The following is a 27,951-nucleotide window of genomic DNA, read 5'->3' on the forward strand; positions in this document are numbered from 1 at the left end:
CTTAATAGATCCAAACTCAAAACTGTTTAAGCCTGAAATCTCAAATCTCAAACCTTTACTGCAAAACACTAATACACAAAACCTTAAGTTATTAAACTTCATAAATATCTGTATCTACGTAACCAACCTTGGTAAATCGAGCTTGAAACTTTCAATAAGCTGTATACTTATGAAACTGGATCACAAAGCAATATATAATTCATTATGATAATCATGCTTACCTTTACACGATCTTGGGTTGTATTGAATAAGTTGCATCTTCTAATAGAATTAAGAACTGGATCATTCCAGTCATCGATAACATTATGAGTTGTGATTGGAGGTAATCCATTTCGTTGTAGAGCATAAAGACATCTGAAAAATATAAAATAACGTTGATATAATTTACATAAATGTAGTAGCAAATTTAATATTAATTGGAATATTATATTTTCATGCAAACATAAATGTTTTTGAAATGAAGATTTAGAAAAAATGGAATTATAGTTAATGTAAAAAGTAAATAATTGCATAACTAATGAATACATGTATTTAGAGTTGTTAAATAATTTCCGGAAAAAGTTCCACGAAAATAAAAAAAGCAAATGTTATATTTTTACTTAAACATTTGGTCAAGAAAAATAAAACGGGATAATCTATATACTTCATGCAGTTGAGGATAAACTCAAAATATATATAAATCTATATCTTTAAGAGCTATCAACATGCGATAATACTATAACAAGACTGGACACTTTGTGAATTTAATTTAAAATATAAAAAATAAAAATAATATGCGTTGTGACTCCTCGGATAATATTGCTCGATCGCCAGTCAACAAATTGCTTTGGTTTGTAGATTATAAGATGAAAAATTGCTATTTGTAAAGATAGATATTGAAATAAATCAAGATAGAAATTTGTGACAAGGTATTAGAGTACCAAGTATCGCTGTTTTTTATTGCTTGCTTTTTTAATAGAACACAGCGATTTGACTCAGTCAAACACGTATGAAATGATGAAATACGTATATGTTTCAAATTTTGTTTCGTTACTGAGCTTGTTTAGTAGAACATAAAGGCGTCACGAAAGAGAAAAAGAGAGCAACAAAGATAAACAAAAAAAGGAAAGAGCGTAAAATGGAGCAACAAATGGCAGAATGATTAAGATTCAGTGCAATCTATGATAATGACGATGCTTGCCAATTTGTGAAGTTTCGAAAAAGAGAAAAAAGATAGTACTTTCTTTCTAGTAAAAAAGAGTCTATCTTTCTAGCGTTCTTTATTCACTTTTGATTTTCTATTTACAATGCCCGATGCGACTTTTTACATTGGAGGGAAAGACCGTTTCCGTGCGAATAAACCAGCCCCTCTTTGTTGTCTCGAGACCTCACTTATGATTAGGTTTTCTCTCTTCTCTATTGTATCGTAATACTGGTCAAACCAGTACTACTCGCGCTCTTTCGTTTTTCGCGGCATATCTCTTGCCCCTCCGTACATTCTTCAAAAACGGCCAAGCGCTGTCGGCTACCACACATGTACGGATCACGCCATGCGTCACTACTTCACTCTCTCTTTCTGTTTCTCCTCTTCTCACCTATAGCTATCAGTTGCTCCGATCACCGACAAAGATCAGGAATTATACCTAAAACAAGGTCACATCGAGCGTTGGTACTCTGTTCGAACGATCAAGATATCGATACGGCAGCGGCAACGGGGAAGACACGCGGAAGAGACAGATATTCCCCGCTAGTCAGTCTTTTGTGCAGCCTCCCGAGTGAAGATATAGCGTTTGCCCTGTCTTTTATTCTTTGTCACATAAGTATGCACTTTGAAGTTCACAACAGTGTATCGATTCGTCTGCATATGGCGATCTAACAAGGAAACCCCCCCAACCCGACCTCACCGATTTCAATAATCTTTTGATATGTTATAGTTCATCAAAAAATAAGACATACGTTTTTTTTTTTATCGGTGGAAAAACAATTTGAGGGGGTGAAAACAACCCTCAAAGTTCACCCCCAAAAATAGATTTTCCAATGTATCTCAGCATCTAATTGATATTTTACGACCAAACAAATTTCATATCACTTCTCATGTGAAAAGCAAACTAGCACATGCAATTCCGACCACAAGGGATGCAACCCTTATTTTTTTTATTTAAAATACTATCTATTTCATGGCTAATTTTATGAAAAAAATTAAAATAACCCGAAAAAAATTGGAAAAAATATTACCCTACATAAAATACAAAAATAAAGTTAATCTAGTCAAGGTTTTTTTTGAAACTACCCCCTTAAAGTTGAAAAACCACCCCTAAAAAATTGTTTTCAATACATTACAGGTGGTGTTGATAATTTAGTGTAAAATACGTTAAGCATCATTTATACTGTACAAACACAACTATTTCGTGCAGTTTCGACCACAAGGGTTGCAACCCCTAATTTCTGTCATCGAAATTTTTACCTTCTTTGTACCTATTTTTGAAAAAAAGTTCATAATGAGCTTGAAAAAATTAGTAAAAATATTACCGTGGATAGAATAAGAAAAAAAATTTACCTTTTATTTTTAAAACCACCCCTTATGTTCAAAAACCACCCCCAAAAAATTGTTTCCAATACATTCCAGGTGGTGTTGATAATTTACTGTAAAATACGTTGCTCATCACTTATAATGTACAAACACATTTATCTCGTGCAGTTTCGACCACGAGGGTTGCAACCCCTAATTTATGTCATCGAAATTTTTACCTTCTCCATTCCTATTTTTGAAAAAAAGTTCATAATGAGCTTAAAAAATTGGAAAAATTATTATCGTGGATAGAATACGAAAAATATGTACCAATTCAAGATTATATCACCCAACAAGACCCAGAACTGGGACAACGTTTTTCCAAAGTATTTTGTTGCGCCGATTCCGAATCTGTCTGGAAAAATGATCCATCACCCAGTAGCAATTTCTAAAACTCCCCTTATATTCCAATGGCAATTTCCCGCACTAACCCGCACTATCAGAATGCTTACAACCCCCCCTAATAACCCCCTAAAAACCTCCAATCAAAATGCCGTTAGCCCCCCACTAATAGCCCGAAGACATAGCTGAGCCCCCTTGCAACCTTATGGCAATGCTTGCAACCCACCGAATAACATAATGGCAACGTTATCAACCCTGCTAACTACTGGGGTTATTAGGGGGTTATTAGGGGGAGGGTCTTATTGGGGGGGGAGTTATTAGGAGGTTAATGGGGGGTTGTAAGCAATGCCAATGGGAGATATTAGGAGGGTTATTAGGGGGAGGTTTATTACTATCGCCATTCGGTGATTAGGAGGGTTGATAGCATTGCCATTGTTTTTGTTGGTTGAGTTTTTCTCCTTTCTTGTGACTAAAATTGTAAACTGCCAAGTAATATATATTTAATTGATTTTTATATGCGTTACTATAATTCATTCAGTTACCAATTAAAAACAATCAAAAAAATTAGGACGGATTTATTGTTCATACTTCTTACAATAATGATATTCTTCATAGAAGTGCTCGAAACATAATGATTTTTTGCACCAACCGCAACGTATAATAGCCACATTTTTGCATCCTTCTATGTCACAATGTGTATTGCAGGAATTTCCAAAACTGTAAGCAACAGGATTGTCAAAATTTTCTGGTTTTTTAGTGAGGTAACCACTCTTGAACCAGGAATATTTAAAAAGATTAGTATATCTTGGTGAAGATAATTGATTGTGGACTAACGACTGAAGTTTAATAATGTTGTTTCTATTATGTAAATCCAAATCATAATTCATCAAAATTACGGTATCTGAAAATTGGCGGACAAAGTTCTTCCATATGCGAAATCCAAAAACATCAAGTGGCTGAATTTTTCCCGTTGTGCCAGTCGGTATTTTTTTTAAATTTATAATTTTATCATGTGGAGTTACAGTTTCTATGGCACTGTCACAATGACCGCTCCAGGAGTCAAGCAACAGCATCGTATTGGAACCTACATTAGGGAAATATACTTTTTGCAGCCATATTTTAAAGAGATCTAAAATCAAAAATCTTATTTGTAAAATCATTTATAATGACATTAATTGTAACTAGATGGGATTATGTATACCTGTAGTCAACTTTCCAGATTTAGATGCTTCTACGTAAACATTTTCGGGTCTAAATAAAGTGGTTTCAACAATGGGTCCAAACTCGCCGCTAGATTCCTTCAAAACTAAAAAGAGTGGTGACAGTAATTCTCCTGTGGCTGATATGAGTGGCTGTATAGTATAACTGTGGGTTGTTGAAGAAACTGACTGTACTAAACACTGTACCTGCTTTTCTCCTTCAACCGCTAGCGTTCTTCCGGAGTGCATTTCCAGTTGGAATCCGCTCTGATCAGAATTAAACACATTATGAATTCCAATTATTCTTATGCCTGCTTTAACATCAGCAATAAAAGTATTTGCTTTAATCGTTAGTTCTGAATTACTTTCTAGTGTTTTCTTGGTTATAAACTTATTTATTTTCCGGGATACTATTCTATGAGCTTTCTTGAATTTACAAAGCCAGTTATCCGAAGCTTTGAATCTTACATCTTCTGATCCTATAATCTTTTGAGCTTGCAATGCCCATCGACGTATGTCACGATCATGAATGATGTAACCAGCGTCTACTGCTGCTTTCAAATTATCAAAAGTGTACTGACAAATTCTTGCAATTTTTTCTCTATAAGTACCACCTTTGTTGACTGTATGAGCCCAACGTTTCAACTGACTCACAGATGAAACTTTCTTAAATTTTTGACGTACACTTTCAACACTTAAATTTTTTTTTTTGCCACTTCTCCAGTATTCTACGGCTCTTTGCTTATATTCAAAACTGACATCTTCATTGTCTTTGGTACAATGGTCGGTGGGTGCTTCGAAATCGTCAGGAAAATGGTGTTGAACTTCATCTTCTACTATTTTTGCAGCATGATCTTTGTAATCTTCTTGAAAATCTAATGTATCTTCAACGATCATATCTACTTCATTGAAATCATTCACGGAATCTATTAAAATGCTTTTAATTCTTTCCGACAATTGAATCTCTTTATAATTTGTCTCACTTTCAGGTATTTGTAGAGTTTGAAAGTAAGCTAATAATAAATTTAAAACGTTCAGAGCGTTAATTTTCATTTTTTAATCTGAAATAAAAGAAAAAAAATATATATATATATATATTATATATCTTCTATTATATTAAACAGAAGGCGCGAAATTCTCCGTGCGTCCGTCCATCCATCCGTCCCCCTTTTTTCCTTATTTTTCCTCTGTATAGGTCTCTCCTGATATCGCTGGGGAATAAGAAATAAACTGAATAACAAATAAACAAATTAGAATAAAAACAAATAAATAAACAAATTGATAAGTAAACAATAATGATAAACAAACTTATAGAAAACATTCATGAAAAAAATTAATTAATAAATTAAAAAGTAAACATATTAATTAATAAACAATAATAATAAACAAATCAATAAGTAAACAATAATTATAAACATCATTAATTAATAAATCCTCATAATCAGTGTAATTTCAATTTTTTTAATAACAAATATTAAAAAGCCGTAAAATTATTTGCATATAAAAAATAATTTTATAGTTATACTTACGTAGCAGGTACTACGAAATACGAATTAACGGAATAGTATCTTATTATTATTTGTACTTATAATCTTATATTCTTATTACTATTTATTATGCTGTTAGTTCAATAGTCGATACAATACGTCCAACAACAAGAAAGTTGTGTTGGCTACTGATGAAGAATTACTTACTCATATTTATCAATCATGAAAATAACAGACAATCGTCAGAGACGCTGATAGTAGGACGTAAATAAAATTCTGATAATACTATCATTCATATACCAAAATTTTTGCGCATCCGAGAAACTATACTTATCTTCTAGGTATACTTATAATATTATATTATTCTTGACTTGTTTTTTTATATAATAAAAGTTATTTATTTTTTGATAGAATTAATAAACGATAGAACGTAAAAAATTGAAAAGAGAGCAACAAAATAGCTATGGAATCATAGCTTATTTGATTTAGAAGAGATTGCAACGATATGTCAGAAACTTTTTTTAGGATGGTTTTTCAACATTGAGGGTGGTTTTGAAAATAAGTTTGAACAGGTAAATTTTTTATTCTTATTCTATCCACGGTAATATTTTTTCCAATTTTTTTAAGCTCATTATGAACTTTTTTTCAAAAATAGGAATAAAGAAGGTACAAATTTCGATGACAGAAATTAGGGGTTGCAACCCTTGTGGTTGAAACTGCACGAGATAGTTGTGTTTGTACATTATAAATAATACGCAACGTATTTTACAGTAAATTATCAACACCACCTGTAATGTATTGGAAACAATTTTTTGGGGGTGGTTTTTCAACATAAGGGGTGGTTTTAAAAATAAAAGGTAAATTTTTTTTCTTATTCTATCCACGGTAATATTTTTACTAATTTTTTCAAGCTCATTATGAACTTTTTTTCAAAAATAGGTACAAAGAAGGTAAAAATTTCGATGACAGAAATTAGGGGTTGCAACCCTTGTGGTCGAAACTGCACGAGATAGTTGTTTTTGTACAGTATAAATGATACTTAACAAATTTTACACTAAATTATCAACACCACCTGTAATGTATTGAAAACAATTTTTTAGGGTTGGTTTTTCAACTTTAAGGGGGTAGTTTCAAAAAAAACCTTGACTAGATTAACTTTATTTTTGTATTTTATGTAGGGTAATATTTTTTCCAATTTTTTTCGGGTTATTTTAATTTTTTTCATAAAATTAGCCATGAAATAGATAGTATTTTAAATAAAAAAAATAAGGGTTGCATCCCTTGTGGTCGGAATTGCATGTGCTAGTTTGCTTTTCACATGAGAAGTGATATGAAATTTGTTTGGTCGTAAAATATCAATTAGATGCTGAGATACATTGGAAAATCTATTTTTGGGGGTGAACTTTGAGGGTTGTTTTCACCCCCTCAAATTGTTTTTCCACCGATAAAAAAAAAACGTATGTCTTATTTTTTGATGAACTATAACATATCAAAAGATTATTGAAATCGGTGAGGTCGGGTTGGGGGGGTTTCCTTGTAAGATCGAATTATAATTAAATAATGCAACGATTACCGAAAATCGTTTGACTCGCGCGATGGAATTAGCGGTTAAGCGAGGTGAGCCGCGTTCGGTTCGCGAGAGAGAGAGAGCGCGTAAGGGGCAACGACCGGGAGGGGAGGCTCCGAGCGCCAGTACGACTGTGTCACTCAGTCATCCCGTGTGCCTAACCTCCATATTCTCCGTGCCGTTCGATTTTCGTTTGGACATTGACATTGTTCTTGGTGAGTGTGCGTGGGTGAGGTGCAGCGGTAGCAGCAGCAGCAGCAGCAGTGATAGTTGCAGCAGCAGCTACAACAGTAACTGCAGCAACAGCAATAACAGCAGCAGGAGTAGCGGCAACAACAACACCGGCAACAGCTTCAGAGGCGGAGCGGAGTAGCGGCGTTTCCGTCCTCGCCTTTTGGATACGGTTGGCCACCGTATCCCCTGCGGTATTGCGGTAGGTGCACCTTCCCCTTTTGTCAACTGTGATCACGGTTTTGCGTGCGAATCCGCGCAGCGAGCGCGAGGAGCGTATTGTTTTGCGTGCGAGCAGGTAGTTCGCGGCATCGCGGTTTTTTCTCTCTCTCTCAAAAAGCGTGTATTGTCATTCACGCGTGCGCGCGTCAGTCTCTCGGCCAAATCCCTGTGTAATTGATTTCAGTTAATAAATCATCCCTTGGTCTTTATTCGAACGAGTTTCCGTTATTGTGTTTCCCTTTGTCCGGAGGTCGCGCATATTTGTTTACGTTCCGATTCGAATTCGCCGGTTGCGAAGCACGAATCGCGTAAGTATCGCTAGACGCGAGTCGACATCCTAGGTTCCGGTGGTGGCCGCTCGAGCGCTAATAGTACGAGCGACAGCGCCGCCAAGTGGCGAGTTGGGGGAACCCAACTCGGAACTTTGAAGAGACTCTGCGCAGGCGCACTCCTAGGCAAGGTAGGTTAATGCGCATCGAGCGCATAGATAACAAGGCTTCATATAGTTAGAGTACGGGCACTTTTAGGAGATTACCGACTAAATGACAGCCTGTTACAATAAATCGAATTGCTGAACGTGTTCCTCTTAAGTAGGAAAACTAGAGAGGCCACAGATCAGTGGGGGCCTAAGATCAGGGGAAGCCTCAGATCAGGGGGGGCTCAGATCAGTGATCTAAAGTGCATGAGCTATCAGATCAGCACTTTTAGATCACGCACGAGAGTCCTCGCTGCCGTCCCTCTTCTTTTCAAATCAGTGATCTGTAGCGTATAGCTATCAGATCACCACTCTTAGATCACGTGCGAGAGTTTCCGCCCTTCCCCCCAACCGCCCCATCTAAAATGCGTTTTAAATATTAAAATTTATTTGTATGTAATTGAACTTATTTCATTTACATAATTTATTGATGTGTACATGCAATGAAGATGTAGCTCAGCGAACAAAATGAACAGACACAACGGGGAATCGAACTCGCATCCTATGGATCGATAGATCGTAGCCTCTAACGACTGTGCCAAGGCTGCTTTTAGTTCTTGATAGTTCTTACTGTGTATATTAGCTACATAGCCAAAAAGCGACTGGAACGGCGTCCCCGCGCCTCGCCCCCCCCCCCTACCGCGAGTTAAATTGTGTGCGCGCGTTTTAAGATCACGCGTTATCATTTATATATATGCTTGAATAAAACAATATATTGATATATATTGTTTTTATGTATTAATTTATATATATATATACATGTTATATATAATTTTATATGTATATTATATCAATTTTATATATTTATAATTTTATTTTACAATTATATATATAAATTATAAATAATTTTTTATTATTAATCAAGTAGAGAAGCGGGGTATTAATAAATAATATATACATCGTATTTGAATTAAGAGTTTTTAATTGATAAGAAATAAATCGCCTAGGTATATACATATTACATACACTCATTTTCTTAAAATTATTTCAATTAATTAATTCAATAATTAAACTATTAATTAAAAACTATATTCATTCTTCTTCGTCGAACAGCATTGCCATTGTCTTGTCCAGTTCACATAAAATTTTCATTTTCTCGGGGGGAGCGAGCAGTGGCGATGTACTGCTTCTTTTTGTGAGCTGACGTTGTCCAACAGCCGCCTTACTCAACCTACTGGAAAAAAATATTTAAATCAATTTTAATTAATAAATAAAATAAAATAACCATTTATTATATAAATACCTTGTAATGATTCTTGCCGCATTATGCGGTACCTCCATCGATTACTGGCACGCGTAGGCGATTCTTTCCACGGCACGGCTTTGTTCTACGTCGTAGTGATGGGCCTTAGTCTGACTGAGTTCATGCATGGTATTGGTGGAGTAACTAGATCGATATTCATGATCCGCCGAGGTTTTAGTTGGTGCACCTCGCACACAATCTCGCAATCAAATCTGTAAAATAGCATTATATATATATATATATATATATATATATATATATATATATATATATATACGAGGGGTATTCAAAAATTAAGGTGACTGATATCGAAATAAACCATTTAATTCCTTTTTTAGTCTTATCTCGACGGCCCTACATTCCTCACTTTTGTTTTGTCTAGTGCATATCCGGTACTATTTCAGTTACTACGTTAGTCGTCGATCGTTTTCTTTTTCGTTTATTTCTCACTTTTTCTCTTGTACTATTTTTCACCACGAAATTTTCAAGGCAAGGTTATGATTGCGTTGTATTTTTAATGGCAAGAGACGCAAAAAACCAATCTATCACGTCCTTCTAGAAAGCCCCAACGACACTCCCATTGTCGAAATCATATCTAATGATTTTAATTGTGGCCAGGTTGACGCCATTAAAAATGTCGGCATTGTAAGACGATCTTCAACTCAACGTCAACGACGCTCCTCTTCTCAGAGGAGTCTCAGGCACTGATATAGAGACTATAGGTACAACCTATATAAGCATTTGTGGCTTACAAATTAGATTTATTGTTGTAACTGACCAATTCCCCATCAACATCCAAGCTTATTTAGGAGAAAATTTCCTTGGATAAAATCACGCCGTAGTTGATTTTAGCCTGGAATTACTGTAAACTCTAATGAACTAACACCCTTTCTTGAATAAAATTATCTAAGAAGTACTACTACGAATTAAATTAATCCTAAAAGTACCTCTTAAAAATTCAACCTTATTCTATAGAGATTATATCCTTACCTTGGAATTCCGAAACCCGTACGTTACGGGAAATTAAATAGTAAATAATATAGATGGCTAAGTTGACCTACAAATAGAGAATAGTAACTATTTTTCGGTCAAGATTAGATTCCCAAAATGAACTGTAACAGGGTTAATACCGTTTATTTAATTTAAGCGCGCGATCGTATAGAAAGGCGCGCGTGATTACCTACAAACACGAAAACCGGATAGCAGGAGGGAACGGGTGTCAGTCAACCAACTATCTACTAACGTAAAATAAATACATCGAAAATACTGTTAACATCACATACGGAATCGTTTATTGTCTCTTAATACTACACTTCATTCGGCCCGCGTATTTATGTTTACATGCCGCGCGCACGACAACAACATGCAGTGTCGGATCGCTCGCCGCTCATAGTTCGCAGAGATATTACATGCACGCTTTTTGTCGAGTACGAGAAATTAGTTATAGATAATTCTATCGCGATCGCGAAATTAAGCTGGCCAGCTTACCTTATTAACTCTCGCACGGGAAACAAGTGATACGAAGAAGGAGGCTCGTACAGCACACACTAGTCTTTCGGCAAACGTTTATATGCGGGCGATGATGCCTCTCATTCACGGTTTCGCCCTCGATGGCGAAATTCTCCACTCACGCACACTTGTACGCACACTCGCCGGACGTCAGGCTATGTCACCGCTTTTCTCTCTCGTCTCTGCCATCGGAAAACTCGGGAAAACGTCCAACAGGCGAACAGGGCGAGCGACCTCAATGATTACCTTATTCGTCAAAAAAAAAAGTAATACAGTAATAAAAATGAAATAGGTCAATAAGCGATTTTACTTTTGCGTTATTATGACTTTTAATAAGATAAACATACCATGCAAGAAAATGTAGAGTTGCTATCAACCTGTATTTTAATTTATTAAACCCCACCACGTGGAGGGAGTATTGAATAGCTAGTAAATGTATGTATGTGCTCGTGAGTGACTCTCTGTCCCCCAGTATGCCCTGCACAGCACTGCTTTCCAAGCACTTTGACAGTAAATAATAAAAGTGTATTTTTTGAGTTAACTCATTATCTCTTTATTTGATAAACCTGACTAGGGATAAAGTTATGACGTCATTGATTTATATTTTAATAAATCATTATTTTCACATTGATAGTTATATGCATGTTGCTTTTTCAGAGTGCAGAAATTGTAATAACATTTTTATTTAAGTTGTTCCTAAACATAAAAATATTATTAAGAATATTATATGAAAAAAATATTAAAAGATTTATCATCGTTTACTTTATTTCATAATATTAAGATCATGTAACTAATTTTTCAAGAATATTAAGAATAAGTAATAACAATAATAACAATGGATTAGACTTAGAAGAAATGGAACGATTAAACGTAGAAATGAATGACTATTTAAACTGGACAAATAATTTTGACAATTATTCAGTAGTCATGTTTGAGATTATGTGAAGTAGTTTATTTATACAAATTTATGAAATTATTTGAAAAAATCTTATGCTAATGGAGGATATAAAATTCTATATACACTTCTGGCGTTGTAAAAAGATATGTTAAGTTTTTTTATGTAATAACTTATGGCAAGATAATTTTTGGTTCACAAATTTCTTATGTTTAGATAAATTTAAAATAAAAATTGTTGATTTGATATCTGAGTGGGAAAATTACATATTTATGGTGATAAGAAATGATTAAAGCGAAGGGCCTGAAGGGCGCAGTCTCTTGTAAGCATGAGACACTTTTCAATTCTGAGTAGCTTTGATCTCGGGTGGCCAGTGCTTTTATTGAATCGGCTCTTCGTTTGAATGCGCAATATTTAATATTTCAAGCCAATCCATGAACGCTACGTAGCGTCGATGGAATCCTTGGAATTTTCGTCAACAATCTAAATCAATAAATAATATGAATGAGACAAATCAATTCCAAATTACTTATGTTTAATAAATTCTTTTTATTGATAAGGACAACCATCAGTTTTCTTGGCTCGATATAATATTATTGACTTATCCAAAATATTTTTATAAAATTTTCCTTAAAAGTCCAATGTATAATTTGTAATAAACAATTCGCCGACAGGTTCATAGTATATTTCATGATTAATTATAAATATATTTTATTTATTTATATCAGTAATTCGAATAACCGATTAAAATAAAACGGCTATTACATGAAATGCTTTAAAATGAGATTGTACGTGCTTATATCTCACCCGGAACTAAACTAAAATGTAGCTGAACAGAAGAGAGAGAGCGATTAAAATGACGTTAATCTTCTAATTAACATCTCGAAAACAAAGGCTTCACAAGACGCGTAACATCTAAATGTTGACACATACAGTTCTCATGGGAACGCTAAGAAATTGGAGTTACCTAGTAACTACCAAAGTGCTTCGTTTTCTGCTAGATAGAAAGATTGACAACGTACAAAAGATAAGTGAGAAAGGAAAAAATAAATAAAAGAGGATAATAAGATATACACCTTTTATCTAGTAGGGGAAAAAAATTATATGTCACAATATATACTCGCGTATATATTGTGACGGTAAAAGTCGCTATCATCTCGATCGTGTGGCTACCTGCGAGGGCAGCACCTACCGGCCCGGGTAAGTCGAAAACGGGAACTCGGTCCGAAATGGGAAGGAACGCTCGTGAAGAGAAAAAGACCAATGGGAAAGCGCCTTTGACACCGGCAACAGCGTGCAGGAGTCCAGGAGCATAAACGCTAGAGATGTGCAGCTATCTAAAAATCGCGAATAGCGTGCCCGAATCCAGGAGTGTCTCTAGCACCGGCTATAGCGTGCGTGAGTGTGCACGTCACGAGGAGTGCGACTATTAGACTGTCGGTAGTTTTTGTTGTTGCGAGTTTGAGTGACTAGCGGAAACGCCATCGGAGACCAGCCATGAGTTTGCTGAATCCGTCCGACGGAAGCAGCACGACGACAGAGAGAGCCTCGTGTTTAAGCGGAATAGTGACAACCTGAGCCGCGCGTTGAACTACGACATTGAACTGCTCCCCTTGACAGCGCGACTGATCGCATAAGGTAAGCTGGCCAGCTTCACGTTATTGTTTCGAAAAGCGGCCGCGCGTAACATCTTAACTCTCCCCTCATACCTGCGAATACAAGAAAATCGGCGAGTGAACATGCAAGCGAATAACTCGACCGAACGATTGTAAATGAAATGACGATACGTAAGACTGTCGCGCACCTCGTATAATCGTAAATGCGCGGGCCAAATGCGTTGTAGATTACTTGATGAATAAACTAGTTCATGTATGATTGAAACGTTAATCTATTGTTGTCTCTGCTATTAGTAAGTTGGTTGACTGACACCTGTCTTCTCCTGCTCCTCGGTTAGTAAACTTGATTATTTCGATCTCGCTGCGCGCATTCCGGTACGACTGCGCATCGGGCGAGACAAAGAAATTAAAACGGATTTTACACCCCGTTACAATATATATATATATATATATATATATATATATATAGAGAGAGAGAGAGAGAGAGAGAGAGAGAGAGAGAGAGAGAGAGCGCGTTTACATGTACGTTTATACAGAGTATCCAGAGGCTTATTTAGTTCAGTGTATATCCAATGCGCTGATTAATACTCAAGTGTTTACAAATAAATAAGGTGGTATTCTAAAACTCATCTAATCAAATATAGTCGAAATTAACTAGTCGATCGCTAACGATTCAAGTATCAACAACTATATCTGTGATATATGGTGATAATGGTTAAATCAAGACATTTCTCAGTACGGGAATGTAATAAGATTATTGCACTTCATGAACTTCAAATTTTATCTACATGTAATTTTTATTTTAAAAGTAAAGAAGAATACCTTACGTTTCAGACAATTTTTAGATTTTTTTTTGCATCAACTATATAGGAGAAAAACGTGAAAAATTTTTCTTTCGAACAAAATCTCAGAAAATTCTACTCTACAAAGTAAAAGGAACATTGTCTTTCATGTGCACTTTTTTCTATGGTTTGAACTTAGACAGTTATGAATATTTGAAAAAAAAACGTAAATTTTCGAGTAAAATGCTAAGACGAGAGCATATTTGACGTAAATAATTTGTGAATGAGTGATTTAGATAAGATTTGGAAAGATGTAGAAAATTCCGAGCACACTAAATTTTCCTGCGATTTTTTCTCTAGAATTGGTAAGAGATCAAAAATGTACTTAAAATTTCAGAATTTTCATCGATGAATAATTGTTTGAAAAAATTAGAAAAACCATTTAATTGTACTCGATATATACCATTTGCAAGCTCTTAGAAAGAGAGCTGCCGCTCGTCTCTGTACGTTAGTTTTGACTTTGAACATATTAAACTTCAAAGTTTGAATAATTTTGCTCGGGGCAGGGGGGGCGTAAAATTATGTGAGCAACAGTGTATAGTCTGTTAAATAGTTTGTTATTTTATTATTTATTTTTGCTCCCCACACTATTTCTATCATTAAATTTATTATTCTCACCGGCGATTAATTTAATTTTTTCACAATTTATAGTCAGCTTGTGTTACTAGTTAGTGCAGGCTAGTATGTTTGAATCATAAAGCTTCTTCTTCTAATATCAACTCCTCAAGATTTATTGTAGGTTTATTCAAAATTTGAATATGATCGGAATTTCCACATTCAAGCTTAAAATTTCGAACTCTAAATAATTTTATATATTAAAAATTTAATTTTCTTTTATTCTTCATATAACACAAGTACAAACCGGATACCTAATTCTTTAATTTACTATTACACATAATTTAGTTTTTTGTTCTATTGGATATCTTTATAATTGAAATCCCAAATTATATGTTCCGTAATAGCAGCTTTTATTTGGTTTATTTTTATTTACATCATAAAATGTATTTAGTAAATATTCTTTAGTTTCTAAATAAAAATTATATTTATTCAAAAATAAATTAAAAAATCTCTATTACATAAACGATAGTTATGTACTGCAACGGTAGTCGATTTCATTAATCGAACCGTTCGCGATTCTGCTTCTCGCACATTAGTTCTAATAGTTAAGAGAGAGAGGGGAGCGCGATCTTTTGAATAGGCAGTTACGCCTCAGCTGTGAACGCGAATTTACCGCCGAATTGTGTCACTTATTTCCGCCAAAATAAAGCTTCCTTGGGACAATTACGTGCGTGTGTGCAACGATAGTATTGCAGCAGCAAGCAGCGGTGCAAAAGCAGCAGATTGCAGCAGATAATTGGAGGCAGTACAAGACAGCGCAGCTGATAATCAAGGAGCAGCGGCAGTTGATATTTTTACAACAACAATTACGGCTGATCACCGTAAAAATTTGAAAAAATTCAGACGTGTTCCTTGACTGATTCTAAGCATTTTTTTTCTTATAAACTTTTCATGAAAGTCGATAGTTTTCGAGATAAAAATCGGTGAAGTTAGTGAATGAAATTTTTGTTTATTTACGCAAATTTATTAAAAAATATATATATTTGGGTTTTCGTAGGGCCGATATTTTTTAGTTAAGGTATCATGGACACCTTTTTTATGAATTTTAAGCCCATAAAAAAATCGAAAGGCAAACAAATTTCGATCACAAGAATTTTTTTTTCCAAAAAATCAGTGCTTTTTTTTTTAATCTTCAAATTTTACATGACAAAACTCATTTTAGAAAAAATTAAGTGTCATAATCGGAAAGAGCATACTTAAAAACATAGGAAAATGGTTCGCGAATTTTTTTGTAATTAAATTATTGGCTTAGTGGTAGCTTGAAGTTGGACACGAAAAAGTGTCCGTCCCGTCCTTAATGGGTTAAGCATTCGAAATCTGTAATAATAATGTTTTTTCACGTTTGATTTGCGACAGTGTAATTAATAACATAAAAACAATCAAGTATATCATAACTATGAAATTGAGACTTATTATTTGTTATTGTAAAAGCTAAGATAAATAGAAATTGCTTGCGCTATAAAATATACGACAAATCAGAATGTTCACTTGAATTTAATGTTAATTTTGGAATAAAAGCTATATGACCTTTATTATAGCCCGTTAAAATTATTGCTTTTATGTTATAATTATATAATTCTAAATTTTTAATCTAGTTGCATTACAAAATTCAATTTTTATGTTGATATCGCGTATTGCAGGTTGCTCTGTAGCCGAAGCTTTTTGCCCTCCAGGTTCCTAAGTAAATAATTTAGTAAATAGAGTCTCGCAGTGGGCCAATTACGATCCGGGTTTTCCCAACCAACAGCCAACAAATCCAAACGTAGAGTCCTGTAGCAATTTGCGGCGTTAAGTTATCGTCGTCCTTGTAGTTAGTACTGGCGTATAAAAAATGGAATTAAGTGCTCTAAAACACATGAAATGTTGACAATAGTATACGGTGCGTTTACTTTAAATCAATAAAATGTTTACAAGTGGTATAAGCTCTTTCAAGATGGCCGAGAAGACACCGACGATGAACCTCGCTCTGGATACCCCAGCACTTCAATAACTGATGAAAGTGTTGAAGAAGTGAAACAAATGGTGTTAAAAAATCGTCGAATCACTATTAGAGAAGTGGCTGAAAATGTCGGCATCTCTGTTGGCTCGTGCCATGCAACTTATTCCGAAGTTTTGGGCATAAACGTATAGCAGCAAAATTTGTTCCGAAACTGCTTAATTTTGAATAAAAGGACCGTCGAAGTAGAATCGCTCAAGAGCGGTTGAACGACGTCAATGATGATTCTGATATGCTCAAGAGTCATAACTGGTGACGAATTATGAGTTTATGGTTATGACGTCGAAACTAAAGCCCAATCGTCCCAATGGAAGACTTCAGATTATCGTGGCGTAGTACATCAAGAGTTGGTACCACAAGGTCGTACGGTCAATATAGAGTATTATCTCGAAGTTATGTGCCGTTGCCAGAAGCAATACGAAGAAAATGTCCAGAATTTAGGAAATAAGGAAAGTTATTTCCTTGATTCGTTACTTTTTGGACACCCTGTATATTATTAATTAATTTTATATTAATTTATTATTATTAATTAATTATTATTAATTTATTATTAATTTATTATTAATATTATTTATTTTTAAGTATTATTATTAATTCATGAAATAGTAGAGTAAGGGGGGGGAGGTTATAGCAAATACGAGATAAATTGTTATTCCTTAAATAAATATGTTCTATTAATAAACATAAATTGACAAAATTAAATTTTATTTATGACAATTAAATTACATAATTTATATATATTTATAACGAGTCTTCGTCGTCGTCATCGTCCAACAGCATCGCCATTGTTTCATCCAGCTCGCATACAATTTTCCTTCTCTTGGGGGGAGCGAACAGTGGCGATGGACTATTTCTTTTCGGAGGATTGTCATCAAAAAGCCGCCTCACTGTACCTGCTGGAAAAAAATAATGAAATTAATTTCAATTAATAAATAAAGTAAAATAATTATTATAGTTTATTTATTTACAACTTATATGTTACATTTGGTTTACATTTCTTAAGGGTCTAGCAGGGTAAAATGGTCAAAAATGCCTTTGAGTCATCCGGGAAAATAATTATACCCCCATGTTCAGCATGAAAAATGACTAGGATTCCCAGATTTTCAGACCCCTAAACCCATACAGGTCCCTATAAGGCTCAGTTTTGTCATTTTTGGTTTTTTGACCAAATCTCGGTCAGTTTTTGAGCTAGAAAAATCTTTCTTGTTTTAAATTGTAGGGTTTTTAAAGCCCTATAAAATGGCCGTGCTCAAAAAATTTTTGGCGCGAAATTCAAATTTTTAGAGCCGTTCAAAAATTTTAAAATTTAATATTTCGAAAATGAAGACCGACTCTTTGCTAGAAAAAAAATATGTTGTGTATTTTTGACTGAAAAATGTTCCTGATTTTTTTCAGATTTTTAAAAGTGGTGGAACGACCTTAAAAAAAATAAAAATCAACAAAAAACCTAGTTTTTCTCCCCTAGCGCTTTGTAGGTTAAATCTATGATGAAACAAATAGCACCATCAAATTCTGCGGAAAAAAATACATCGAAAACATGTATCACATTTATGGAAAAAATCAAAATCCTTCACAAATTCAGTACATGATAGCATCGGCCATGCCGATCGGCTCCACTGGCAGTGTAAATATTTATTCCTTTTCGATTCAAGGTCAACTCAAGATTGTTTTCGAACATGTGATACATGTTTTCGATGTATTTTTTTCCGTAGAATACGATGGTGCTATTGGTTTTTTCATAAAATTGACCTTATGAGCGCTAGAAGTTAAAAACTAGAAAAAAATCAAGTTTTTCGCGTCTTTGGTTGAGTTTTATGAAAAAACTCAGTAGCACTATCGTATTTTACGTGAAAAAATACATCGAAAAAGTGTATCACATTTTTTTATAATATATAAGACCTCAATAACACCGTATCATAGTTACAAGGCGTTTAATGTTGTATTATCGATTATTTTACTTGATTGGCATTTATAGTAAGCTTTTTTACTTGAATACTGTAGGGTAAAAATAGATTGCGCAGGTGGGGCTATAATACAGGATATTTGACTATTTCTGAAATAGAAATTGTTTTTTCCACAGGTATGTATGTTTTATTAACTTCACGGTTACAATCTCATATGCATTAAATCATTATTTTTACAAAACATGAGTAAGTGTGTGCATGTGTGTCAAATATATGTGATATAATATAATGTTTACAATTTTAGATACTTCTGGTTTAGTTCTTATACGCCAACTTATTTTGCTCAAAATCTTTCAAGCAATGGTCAAGTTATTATCACTTTTGCCATCACACCAAGCCGTGCCCTATATGCCGAAAGTGATATTTCCGTCTCGGAAACATAATAATTAAAATTAATTTTTTTCTTATTTTTGGTAATTTTTTATATTTACGGAACTTTCGTTTTAATTTTATTAGTTACGGTATAGCTTACGACATGGAAAAAAGTTTATTTAAAACAAACCAGAAAAAACTTCCTAATTCTAAATCACATGAATCGATTATTGACATCGACATTTTTTTTGCAAATGCATTGATCTAGCGTGATCAGAGGTAAATCAATGTCAATAGTCGAATCACTTGCCAATGAAAATAAATTCAAAGCTAACGATTTGCTGAGCATGTCTTTTTCATCGTTAAATATTCTATCGGAGGTTCCTGAAAAGATCAATCTACATTGTTCATATTAACATTGTAACGTAGTGGATTTACAAAGTCGGTTAGTGGCATACAAATATCTAATGCGGTTGAAGTGCTTCTAAAACAAAAATATTAGTATTGCATTAAAAAATAGTGATTAATGGTTTGATTTAAAAATAAATAGTGTATTAATTAAGTAGAGTTACAGAAAATAACGATTTTTATTCACTCCAACAGAATGAAATGACTCTGAATTTTTTCTATCATTCAACGAACATTTAAAAAAGATTATGACCTGACATTAGTTGGCGTATGATTTTCTTACATTCATAAAATAAATTATTCATTAATATTTTTAATTATAATGTTCTGCATTATTTCAAATTATGTAATAATTTTTGTTTTTCACAACGAAAGAGTTCATATAATTAAAAAAATTTTTAAATAATGAGTGTGATTTGAATACTCGAAAATTGGAATTATTTTTGCTGGATTGAAAATAATAATAACATTTTATTATAAAACAGTGAGTTCATTTTAGAACCAAACATTTAGTGATTTCTAATATATCTATATGCATAAAATCAAATCTTTACTTAACATATATTGCCAATGAAGTAAACACTTTATCCCCACGTTATTACTCTTTATTATCACATTAGATCAATTGTTCTTTAGAATTTTTTTGTGTTTTTTTCTAAATAAACTATTCTATCTCACAAGCTAATACTGCAACTGATAAAATTAAAATAAAAGTTCCTTAAAAATAAAAAATATCTAAAAAACGAAAAAAATCAATTATAATTACTTTTTTACAAACATTGCCAAATGTATTTAACATTTCAAAATTTTCTCTTCCAAATAATGACATTATTGATGAACTCCAATGTATTTTTTCCAGAATGTCACTATGTCAGCCTCAGGTATTGGTAAAAAATGCGCTTGCTGCGGTTTACCAGAGAAAAAATTAGTGGGACCCAAACAAACTGTTGACACAGATGATGAAGCTTATACTTTGTCCGATTATTTGGCTGTGACACTTGTAATGGGAGACATACTTTGTCAGAAATGCAGTGGTTCTGCCCGCTTCGCCAAAGCAAAACGCAGAAAAATCGATCAACCACAAAATGTAAATACTTTGCAAATCGACAGTCAAGGGTCAACATCTTCTTCAGAGACATTATCGCAACCACATAATGATACAGTTTATGTTCCACCAAAGAAAAAATTTATTGAAAAAGCAAAAGATACTATTGAGTTACCTTTAAAAAGAGTAGTTTCTACTCATGATTACTGTTGTTTATGCAAAAGCAAAACAAATATTGTTATTGTTCCTTTCGATGCAAGAAAACAAGCTTTAGTTGAAAGAGATATATTCATACCAGAGGGTAATAGATGTTGCCGAAAACACTTAATAAAGAAAAGATTTTATTCAGATGAGTTAATTAATTTAAAAGTAGTTTCTAATTCAACTACCACAACAGCTGCAGATATAACAAAACTATTTAAATCTTTGAGTTTAACTTCCAACAGAGAATTACACGATAGAATCGGAGATTTTTCAATCTCTGAAGAGAGGATTCGTACGTTTACTGGATTGAATTGGGAACAACTAATAGAATTGCGAGAAATGATGGTTTCGTTGAGGAATACCGACAATCGGACTGTTACGCAAGCTGTTGTTGTTTTTTTGTTCAGATTACGAACAGGAAACTCAAATGAGATAATCTGTTCTGTTCTCGGCCTTGATCGTCATCAGCAAGTCTCTGAATTTTCAAAGTCTGTGTTAAGTGCCTTTGAAAAAGATGTATTGCCTTCACGCTTTGGTTTACAAGCCGTCAATCGAGAGGACTTGATTGCTAATAATTCAACGATTCTCCTTCAGAAGCTTCATGGCATAAGTGATAACAATCTTTCGTTAGTTGGCGATGGCACTTATTTGAAGCACCAAAAAAGTTCCAATAACGAATACCAACGAAGATCTTTTTCTGGACATAAGAAAGTTCCTCTATGCAAGCCCTTTACTCTGTGCACTACAACTGGTTTTATTGTTGATGTACTGGGGCCGTTTTATGCTAAAGAAAACGATTCTATGATTTTGGAAAAAATTTTGAAGGCCCACGATAACAATTTAAAGAATTTGATGTGCAAAGAGGGTGATGTTTTTATTCTTGATCGAGGGTTTCGCGATATAAAATCAAAATTAGAAAATGATGGTTATCGGGTCCTCATGCCAGCCTTAAAAGATAAAAATCAGAAACAATTGTCAGCGGAAGATGCAAGCAAATCTCGACTTGTTACCATACTTCGTTGGGTGGTGGAAGCGGTACACGGAGCTGTAGCTCAGAAGTATAAGTTTTTCCATCAGCAATTAGATAATCGTTACCTGACTGAAGCTGGTCTTTACTGCAGAATTGTTTGCTTTTTAATTAATCAATTCGGAAAACGAATCGTGTCAAGGGCTTCGACCGATAATGAGATACTCAATTACATTCTTTCAAGAAATTCCAATGAAAATAGTTTAGCAACGGAAGTGATATCAGGAAAATATAGTCGAAGAAAGAGTTTATTCAAAACGTTAAGGTCTGATGAGCTAGAAGATTTTCCTGAAATGACGGAACAGGATCTAGTCAAACTATTCACTGGAACTTACCAACTCAAACAAGCAATATCCTATTTAGCTGAAATGATGGGCGACACGTATGAAATAAATGTAAGTTACTACCGTGAATCTGCTGATCTAATCAAGTTACAAGTGAGATCTAGACATATCGAAAGTAAACAATACAACTGCTATATTCACTACAAACCAAATACCATTGGCTGTGCTGGCATACTGCGTTTTTGCTGTGAGTGTGCTAACGGTATGAGAACAATTGGATGCTGTTCTCACGTGGCTGCCGTTATTTATTATTTAGCGTACGCCAGATTCCAATCTTCCATTGTAAAACCTGCCCAACATCTAACAAAGATTTATGAACAAGATCATGTGGTGGCTGTTATTGAAGCAGATAGTGATGACGATTGATACATGTGGCATGGTTATAGATTATCTCAAAAGAATATTTTTTCTATTTTTGTAAAATGTAAACAAATTATTAAATAATCACAGAAAATTGATATCTCTAGAAATTGTTTGTTGTCTTCTTATTTATTAGTCGCACACTAATCAAGTATACCCTTGAACCATGCTCCAGCTAAAAATGAATCTTTAAAAAAAAATTTTCGTAAGGTTAAAAATAATAGTAACGATAATTTTTCTTATTCGATATTTTTTGAATGAATCGCTCAAAGTAAATCTTAGAATCAAACCAATACCACTATCGTATTTCGTGCCAAAAAATACATTGAAATCATGTATACGTGTATGATGAAAAAAACGTCTGCTCTATTAGCCGGATCGATCGGCATAAGACATTTTCTTACCTGAACTTGTTAATGATTAATATCCTTACTGAAGTGTTAAAAAAAATGTGATACACTTTTTCGATGTATTTTTTCACGTAAAATACGATAGTGCTACTGAGTTTTTTCATAAAACTCAACCAAAGACGCGAAAAACTTGATTTTTTTCTAGTTTTTAACTTCTAGCGCTCATAAGGTCAATTTTATGAAAAAACCAATAGCACCATCGTATTCTACGGAAAAAAATACATCGAAAACATGTATCACATGTTCGAAAACAATCTTGAGTTGACCTTGAATCGAAAAGGAATAAATATTTACACTGCCAGTGGAGCCGATCGGCATGGCCGATGCTATCATGTACTGAATTTGTGAAGGATTTTGATTTTTTCCATAAATGTGATACATGTTTTCGATGTATTTTTTTCCGCAGAATTTGATGGTGCTATTTGTTTCATCATAGATTTAACCTACAAAGCGCTAGGGGAGAAAAACTAGGTTTTTTGTTGATTTTTATTTTTTTTAAGGTCGTTCCACCACTTTTAAAAATCTGAAAAAAATCAGGAACATTTTTCAGTCAAAAATACACAACATATTTTTTTTCTAGCAAAGAGTCGGTCTTCATTTTCGAAATATTAAATTTTAAAATTTTTGAACGGCTCTAAAAATTTGAATTTCGCGCCAAAAATTTTTTGAGCACGGCCATTTTATAGGGCTTTAAAAACCCTACAATTTAAAACAAGAAAGATTTTTCTAGCTCAAAAACTGACCGAGATTTGGTCAAAAAACCAAAAATGACAAAACTGAGCCTTATAGGGACCTGTATGGGTTTAGGGGTCTGAAAATCTGGGAATCCTAGTCATTTTTCATGCTGAACATGGGGGTATAATTATTTTCCCGGATGACTCAAAGGCATTTTTGACCATTTTACCCTGCTAGACCCTTAAGAAATGTAAACCAAATGTAACATATAAGTTGTAAATAAATAAACTATAATAATTATTTTACTTTATTTATTAATTGAAATTAATTTCATTATTTTTTTCCAGCAGGTACAGTGAGGCGGCTTTTTGATGACAATCCTCCGAAAAGAAATAGTCCATCGCCACTGTTCGCTCCCCCCAAGAGAAGGAAAATTGTATGCGAGCTGGATGAAACAATGGCGATGCTGTTGGACGATGACGACGACGAAGACTCGTTATAAATATATATAAATTATGTAATTTAATTGTCATAAATAAAATTTAATTTTGTCAATTTATGTTTATTAATAGAACATATTTATTTAAGGAATAACAATTTATCTCGTATTTGCTATAACCTCCCCCCCCTTACTCTACTATTTCATGAATTAATAATAATACTTAAAAATAAATAATATTAATAATAAATTAATAATAAATTAATAATAATTAATTAATAATAATAAATTAATATAAAATTAATTAATAATATACAGGGTGTCCAAAAAGTAACGAATCAAGGAAATAACTTTCCTTATTTCCTAAATTCTGGACATTTTCTTCGTATTGCTTCTGGCAACGGCACATAACTTCGAGATAATACTCTATATTGACCGTACGACCTTGTGGTACCAACTCTTGATGTACTACGCCACGATAATCTGAAGTCTTCCATTGGGACGATTGGGCTTTAGTTTCGACGTCATAACCATAAACTCATGATTCGTCATCAGTTATGACTCTTGAGCATATCAGAATCATCATTGACGTCGTTCAACCGCTCTTGAGCGATTCTACTTCTTTTCCATTTTGCTCCATCCTCCAATACCTGCTTCCTCTTGCTTGTGTAGTTGCTTTTACTTGTGTCTTGTGTGTGTGTGTGTGTGTGTGTGTGTGTGTGTGCATGTGTATGTTTATGTTTGCGCGTATGTTTGTGTTTTCTGTGTATGTGTGTGTATGTATGTGTGTGTAGATGTGTCTGCGAGTCTTGCTTCTCTGTCTTCTGTTTCCGTCTCTCCTTAGGGTCTTGTAGCTTCGTCTTCTTGCTTTTCTTTTTCTTTCTTCTCTTCATTTCTTCCTCTTTTCCGTTTTATCTCCATCATCCACGCTATATTTTCTTTGCTTCCTATTATTATTTTTTCCCATTCTTCCCATTCCTTTCTGCTTTTTTCACATTTTTCTACCATGTGCTTCCAATTTTCTTCCTCTTTCATACACATTCTGCATCTCTTATTTTCTTCTTTTTCCCAATTCCTGCTTCCTCTCGTTTCATTACCTAACCTAAACCTTTCCCTTATTTGCAGGCCTTTTATTCTTCCCTCTCCTTGAATTTCCTTTAACCTATACGTTTTCATTTCTTCTTTCAGCTCTTTCCACTCGTTTATGTATCTTGATTTTTCTAGCTTTTCTTCTAATTCTTTTTCATCTTTTTTCTTCAGCTCATCTCTTATTTCTTCCCATAACTCTTCCCTCATTTCATCTCCCTCTTCTCTCTCTCTGTATATTTTACTTTTTTCCAGCCTTTCCTCTCTCTCCTCCTTCTTACCCTTTTTATCTTTTTCATTTCTTTCCCTTTTCTTTAATTCTCTCCATGCTTCTTTTCTTATTGTTCATCTCTTTTTTCTCTTATTTTGTTTTCATACTTCATTACTCTTTCTAATTCTGTTTCTTTCATTTCTTGTCTTCCTGTTTCCCATCGTATTAGGTAACTTGGCGTGTTTCTATCTAATCCTAATACCCACTTTATGTATTTTAGTTGTAGTCTCTCTATTTCCTCATATCTCTTCCATCCCCAGATTTCTGCTCCATACATAATCACGATTTTTGCCAGAGTATCGAACAGGTTCATCCTTAGCTCCCAGTTTTCTCTAAATAGCTTTTCTTCTAGCCCCCATAACCTTCCGAGTCCCATATTTATTTTCCCTTCTACCTTCTTTATCTGCTTTTTATTTCCGTTATTTCTGCTGATCACATATCCTAAGTAGTTGTACTCTTTTACCATCTCTATCTTCTCATCTTCCCATTCGAATTCTTCTTCCTTCCCCCTTCTTCCTCCTCTCCTGCATTTCATCATCTTTGATTTTCCTACATTTAACTCTAACCCCCTTTCTTCCAGGTATCTTTTTAATTTTTTCAGCATTGCTTTCATTCCACTTTCACTCTTTGCCATCATCACTATATCATCTGCGTATCCTAAAGTCCATATTTTTTTCCTTCCTATCACTACCCCTTCTTCCTGCACCTGCTTGATCTTCACTTCCAGGTCGGCGAAGGCAAGATTAAACAGCGTAGTGCTCAAAGGGCACCCTTGCCTTACGCCTTTGTAAGTCTCAAACTCCCCAATTATTTTTCCTCCAACTTTTACCTTACTCCCTGTTTTCTTGTATATTTCTTCTATTCTTTTCCAAATTTTTCTATTTATCCCTTTCTCTTTCACTGTTTCCCATATTTTCTTCCTCTTTATTTTATCAAAAGCGGCCTTCATATCTGCAAAGAATACGAACAGTTTTCCTCCTTTTCCCCTTATTTCCTTTCCTATTATTGTTTTTAATATAAATATCGCGTCCATTGTTCCTCTTTTCTTCCTAAATCCCATCTGCGTATCACTTAGCGTTTCTTTAGCTTCTTGTTCTCCTTCCAGCTTTTTTCTCAGTATTTCCGCATATATTTTATATCCCGTATCCATCAGCGTTATTCCTCTATAGTTTCCTACTTCTTCTTTCCTCCCTTTCTTATATATTGGTACTATTATTCCCTTCCTCCATTCTTCCGGATATCCTTCTCCGTTCCATATTCCATTTGAGCATTTTGTCATATCTTTTATCAAGCCTTCCGTGCCTTCCACCCACGCTTCATTTGCTATACCATCATCTCCTGTCGCCTTTTTCTTTTTCATTTTTCTTATTACCTCTTTTTCTTCTCTTTCTTTAATTTCTTCACCTTCCTCTCCTTCGCTGTCTTCGGTTTCTTCCCCTTTAATTTCTTCCTGTTCTTTCTCTCCCAATTGTTCCTTGAAGTGCTTTATCCATTCTTCTTTTCCTATATTTTCGTCTAATCTAATTCTTTTCTTCCTATTGCCATTCACTTTATCCCAGAATTTTCTTCTCGTCTTATCTTTTCTTATTTCTTCTGCCACTCTTTTCCCTTTATCTTCTTTTGCTTTTCTTATTTCCCCTCTGTATTCTCTCTTTGCTTCTAGGTATTTACCTCTGTCTCCTTCCCCTTTTCTTACCTTATTTAACTCTGCCATCACCCTATCCCTTTTTGCCTTACATTCTTTTCTCCACCAGCTTTTTTTTTGATCATTTTTTTTTTCGTTATCTTCTTTTTTACAACTGCGTTCTTCACTCTATTTTTTATATCTTTCGATTTATCTGTTCCCCCTATTCCGTCTATCCATCTCTGATACTTCCTTATACCTTCTTCACTCCAGTCGTCTATCATTCTTTCTTCCTCTTCTTTTCTTTCTTCCGCTTTTGTCTCCCAGTTCCACCTCTATTGGTAAGTGGTCCGACTTTACCCTCTCCTTTATTTGAACCTTTTTTATCGCCTCATCACCTTCCTCGTTACCTACTACATAGTCTATAGTTGACATTCCTCTCGCTCCTATATATGTTATTTCTCCCTCTTCATCTCCTTCTTTTCTCCCATTCGTTATCACTAAGCCCATTTCTCCTAGCCATTTTATCATTTCTTCTCCCTCTGCGTTTAACACTTTATCCTTGGCCTTAATTTCTTCTAGGTTTTCTTCTGTCTCCCATTCCCTTCCTTCGTTTCCTGTTCTTGCGTTGAAGTCTCCTCCTATAATTATTGTTTTTCCTTTATTCTCCTCTATCTCTTCACTTAGGTATTCATAGTTTTCCTTCTTCTCATGTTGCATATACACCGATGCTATCATGTATTCCCTCCCTCCGATCTTTATTTCTCCTACTATTATCTCGCTTGTCCTTTCTTTCTTCCATTCTACCTTATTCATCCCTTTCCTCTCTCTTACCGCCATTATTCCTCCCCCTATTTCTCTCCCCCTTCTTCCTTCTCTTCTTGAGTCCCTCCACTCTATGCTGTAGTGGTGCAGAAGGGTACACCCTTTCAGTTGTTTCTCCACACCAGTTCTTGCTCCTTGCCTCTTCACCCAGGTTTCCGTTAGCCCTA

The 27,951-nt window shown here is 34.3% G+C and overlaps 1 protein-coding gene across 2 annotated transcripts in view; it reads right to left on the minus strand.

Annotated features, from left to right (window-relative positions):
• The window catches only part of LOC131664775 (glycogen [starch] synthase), a 1,096,132-nt gene that overhangs the window by 345,142 nt on the left and 723,039 nt on the right, over nt 1-27,951 (minus strand). For both annotated transcript variants that reach the window (XM_058936134.1, XM_058936143.1), the window contains exon 9: nt 222-354. In XM_058936134.1, coding sequence (XP_058792117.1) covers nt 222-354 — 133 coding nt within the window. The remainder of the gene's footprint in view (nt 1-221; nt 355-27,951) is intronic.

Source organism: Phymastichus coffea, unplaced genomic scaffold (genome assembly GCF_024137745.1).
Source record: "Phymastichus coffea isolate CEN01 unplaced genomic scaffold, Cenicafe_Pcof_1.1 PCOF00003, whole genome shotgun sequence".
NCBI classification, from domain to species: Eukaryota; Metazoa; Arthropoda; class Insecta; order Hymenoptera; family Eulophidae; genus Phymastichus; species Phymastichus coffea.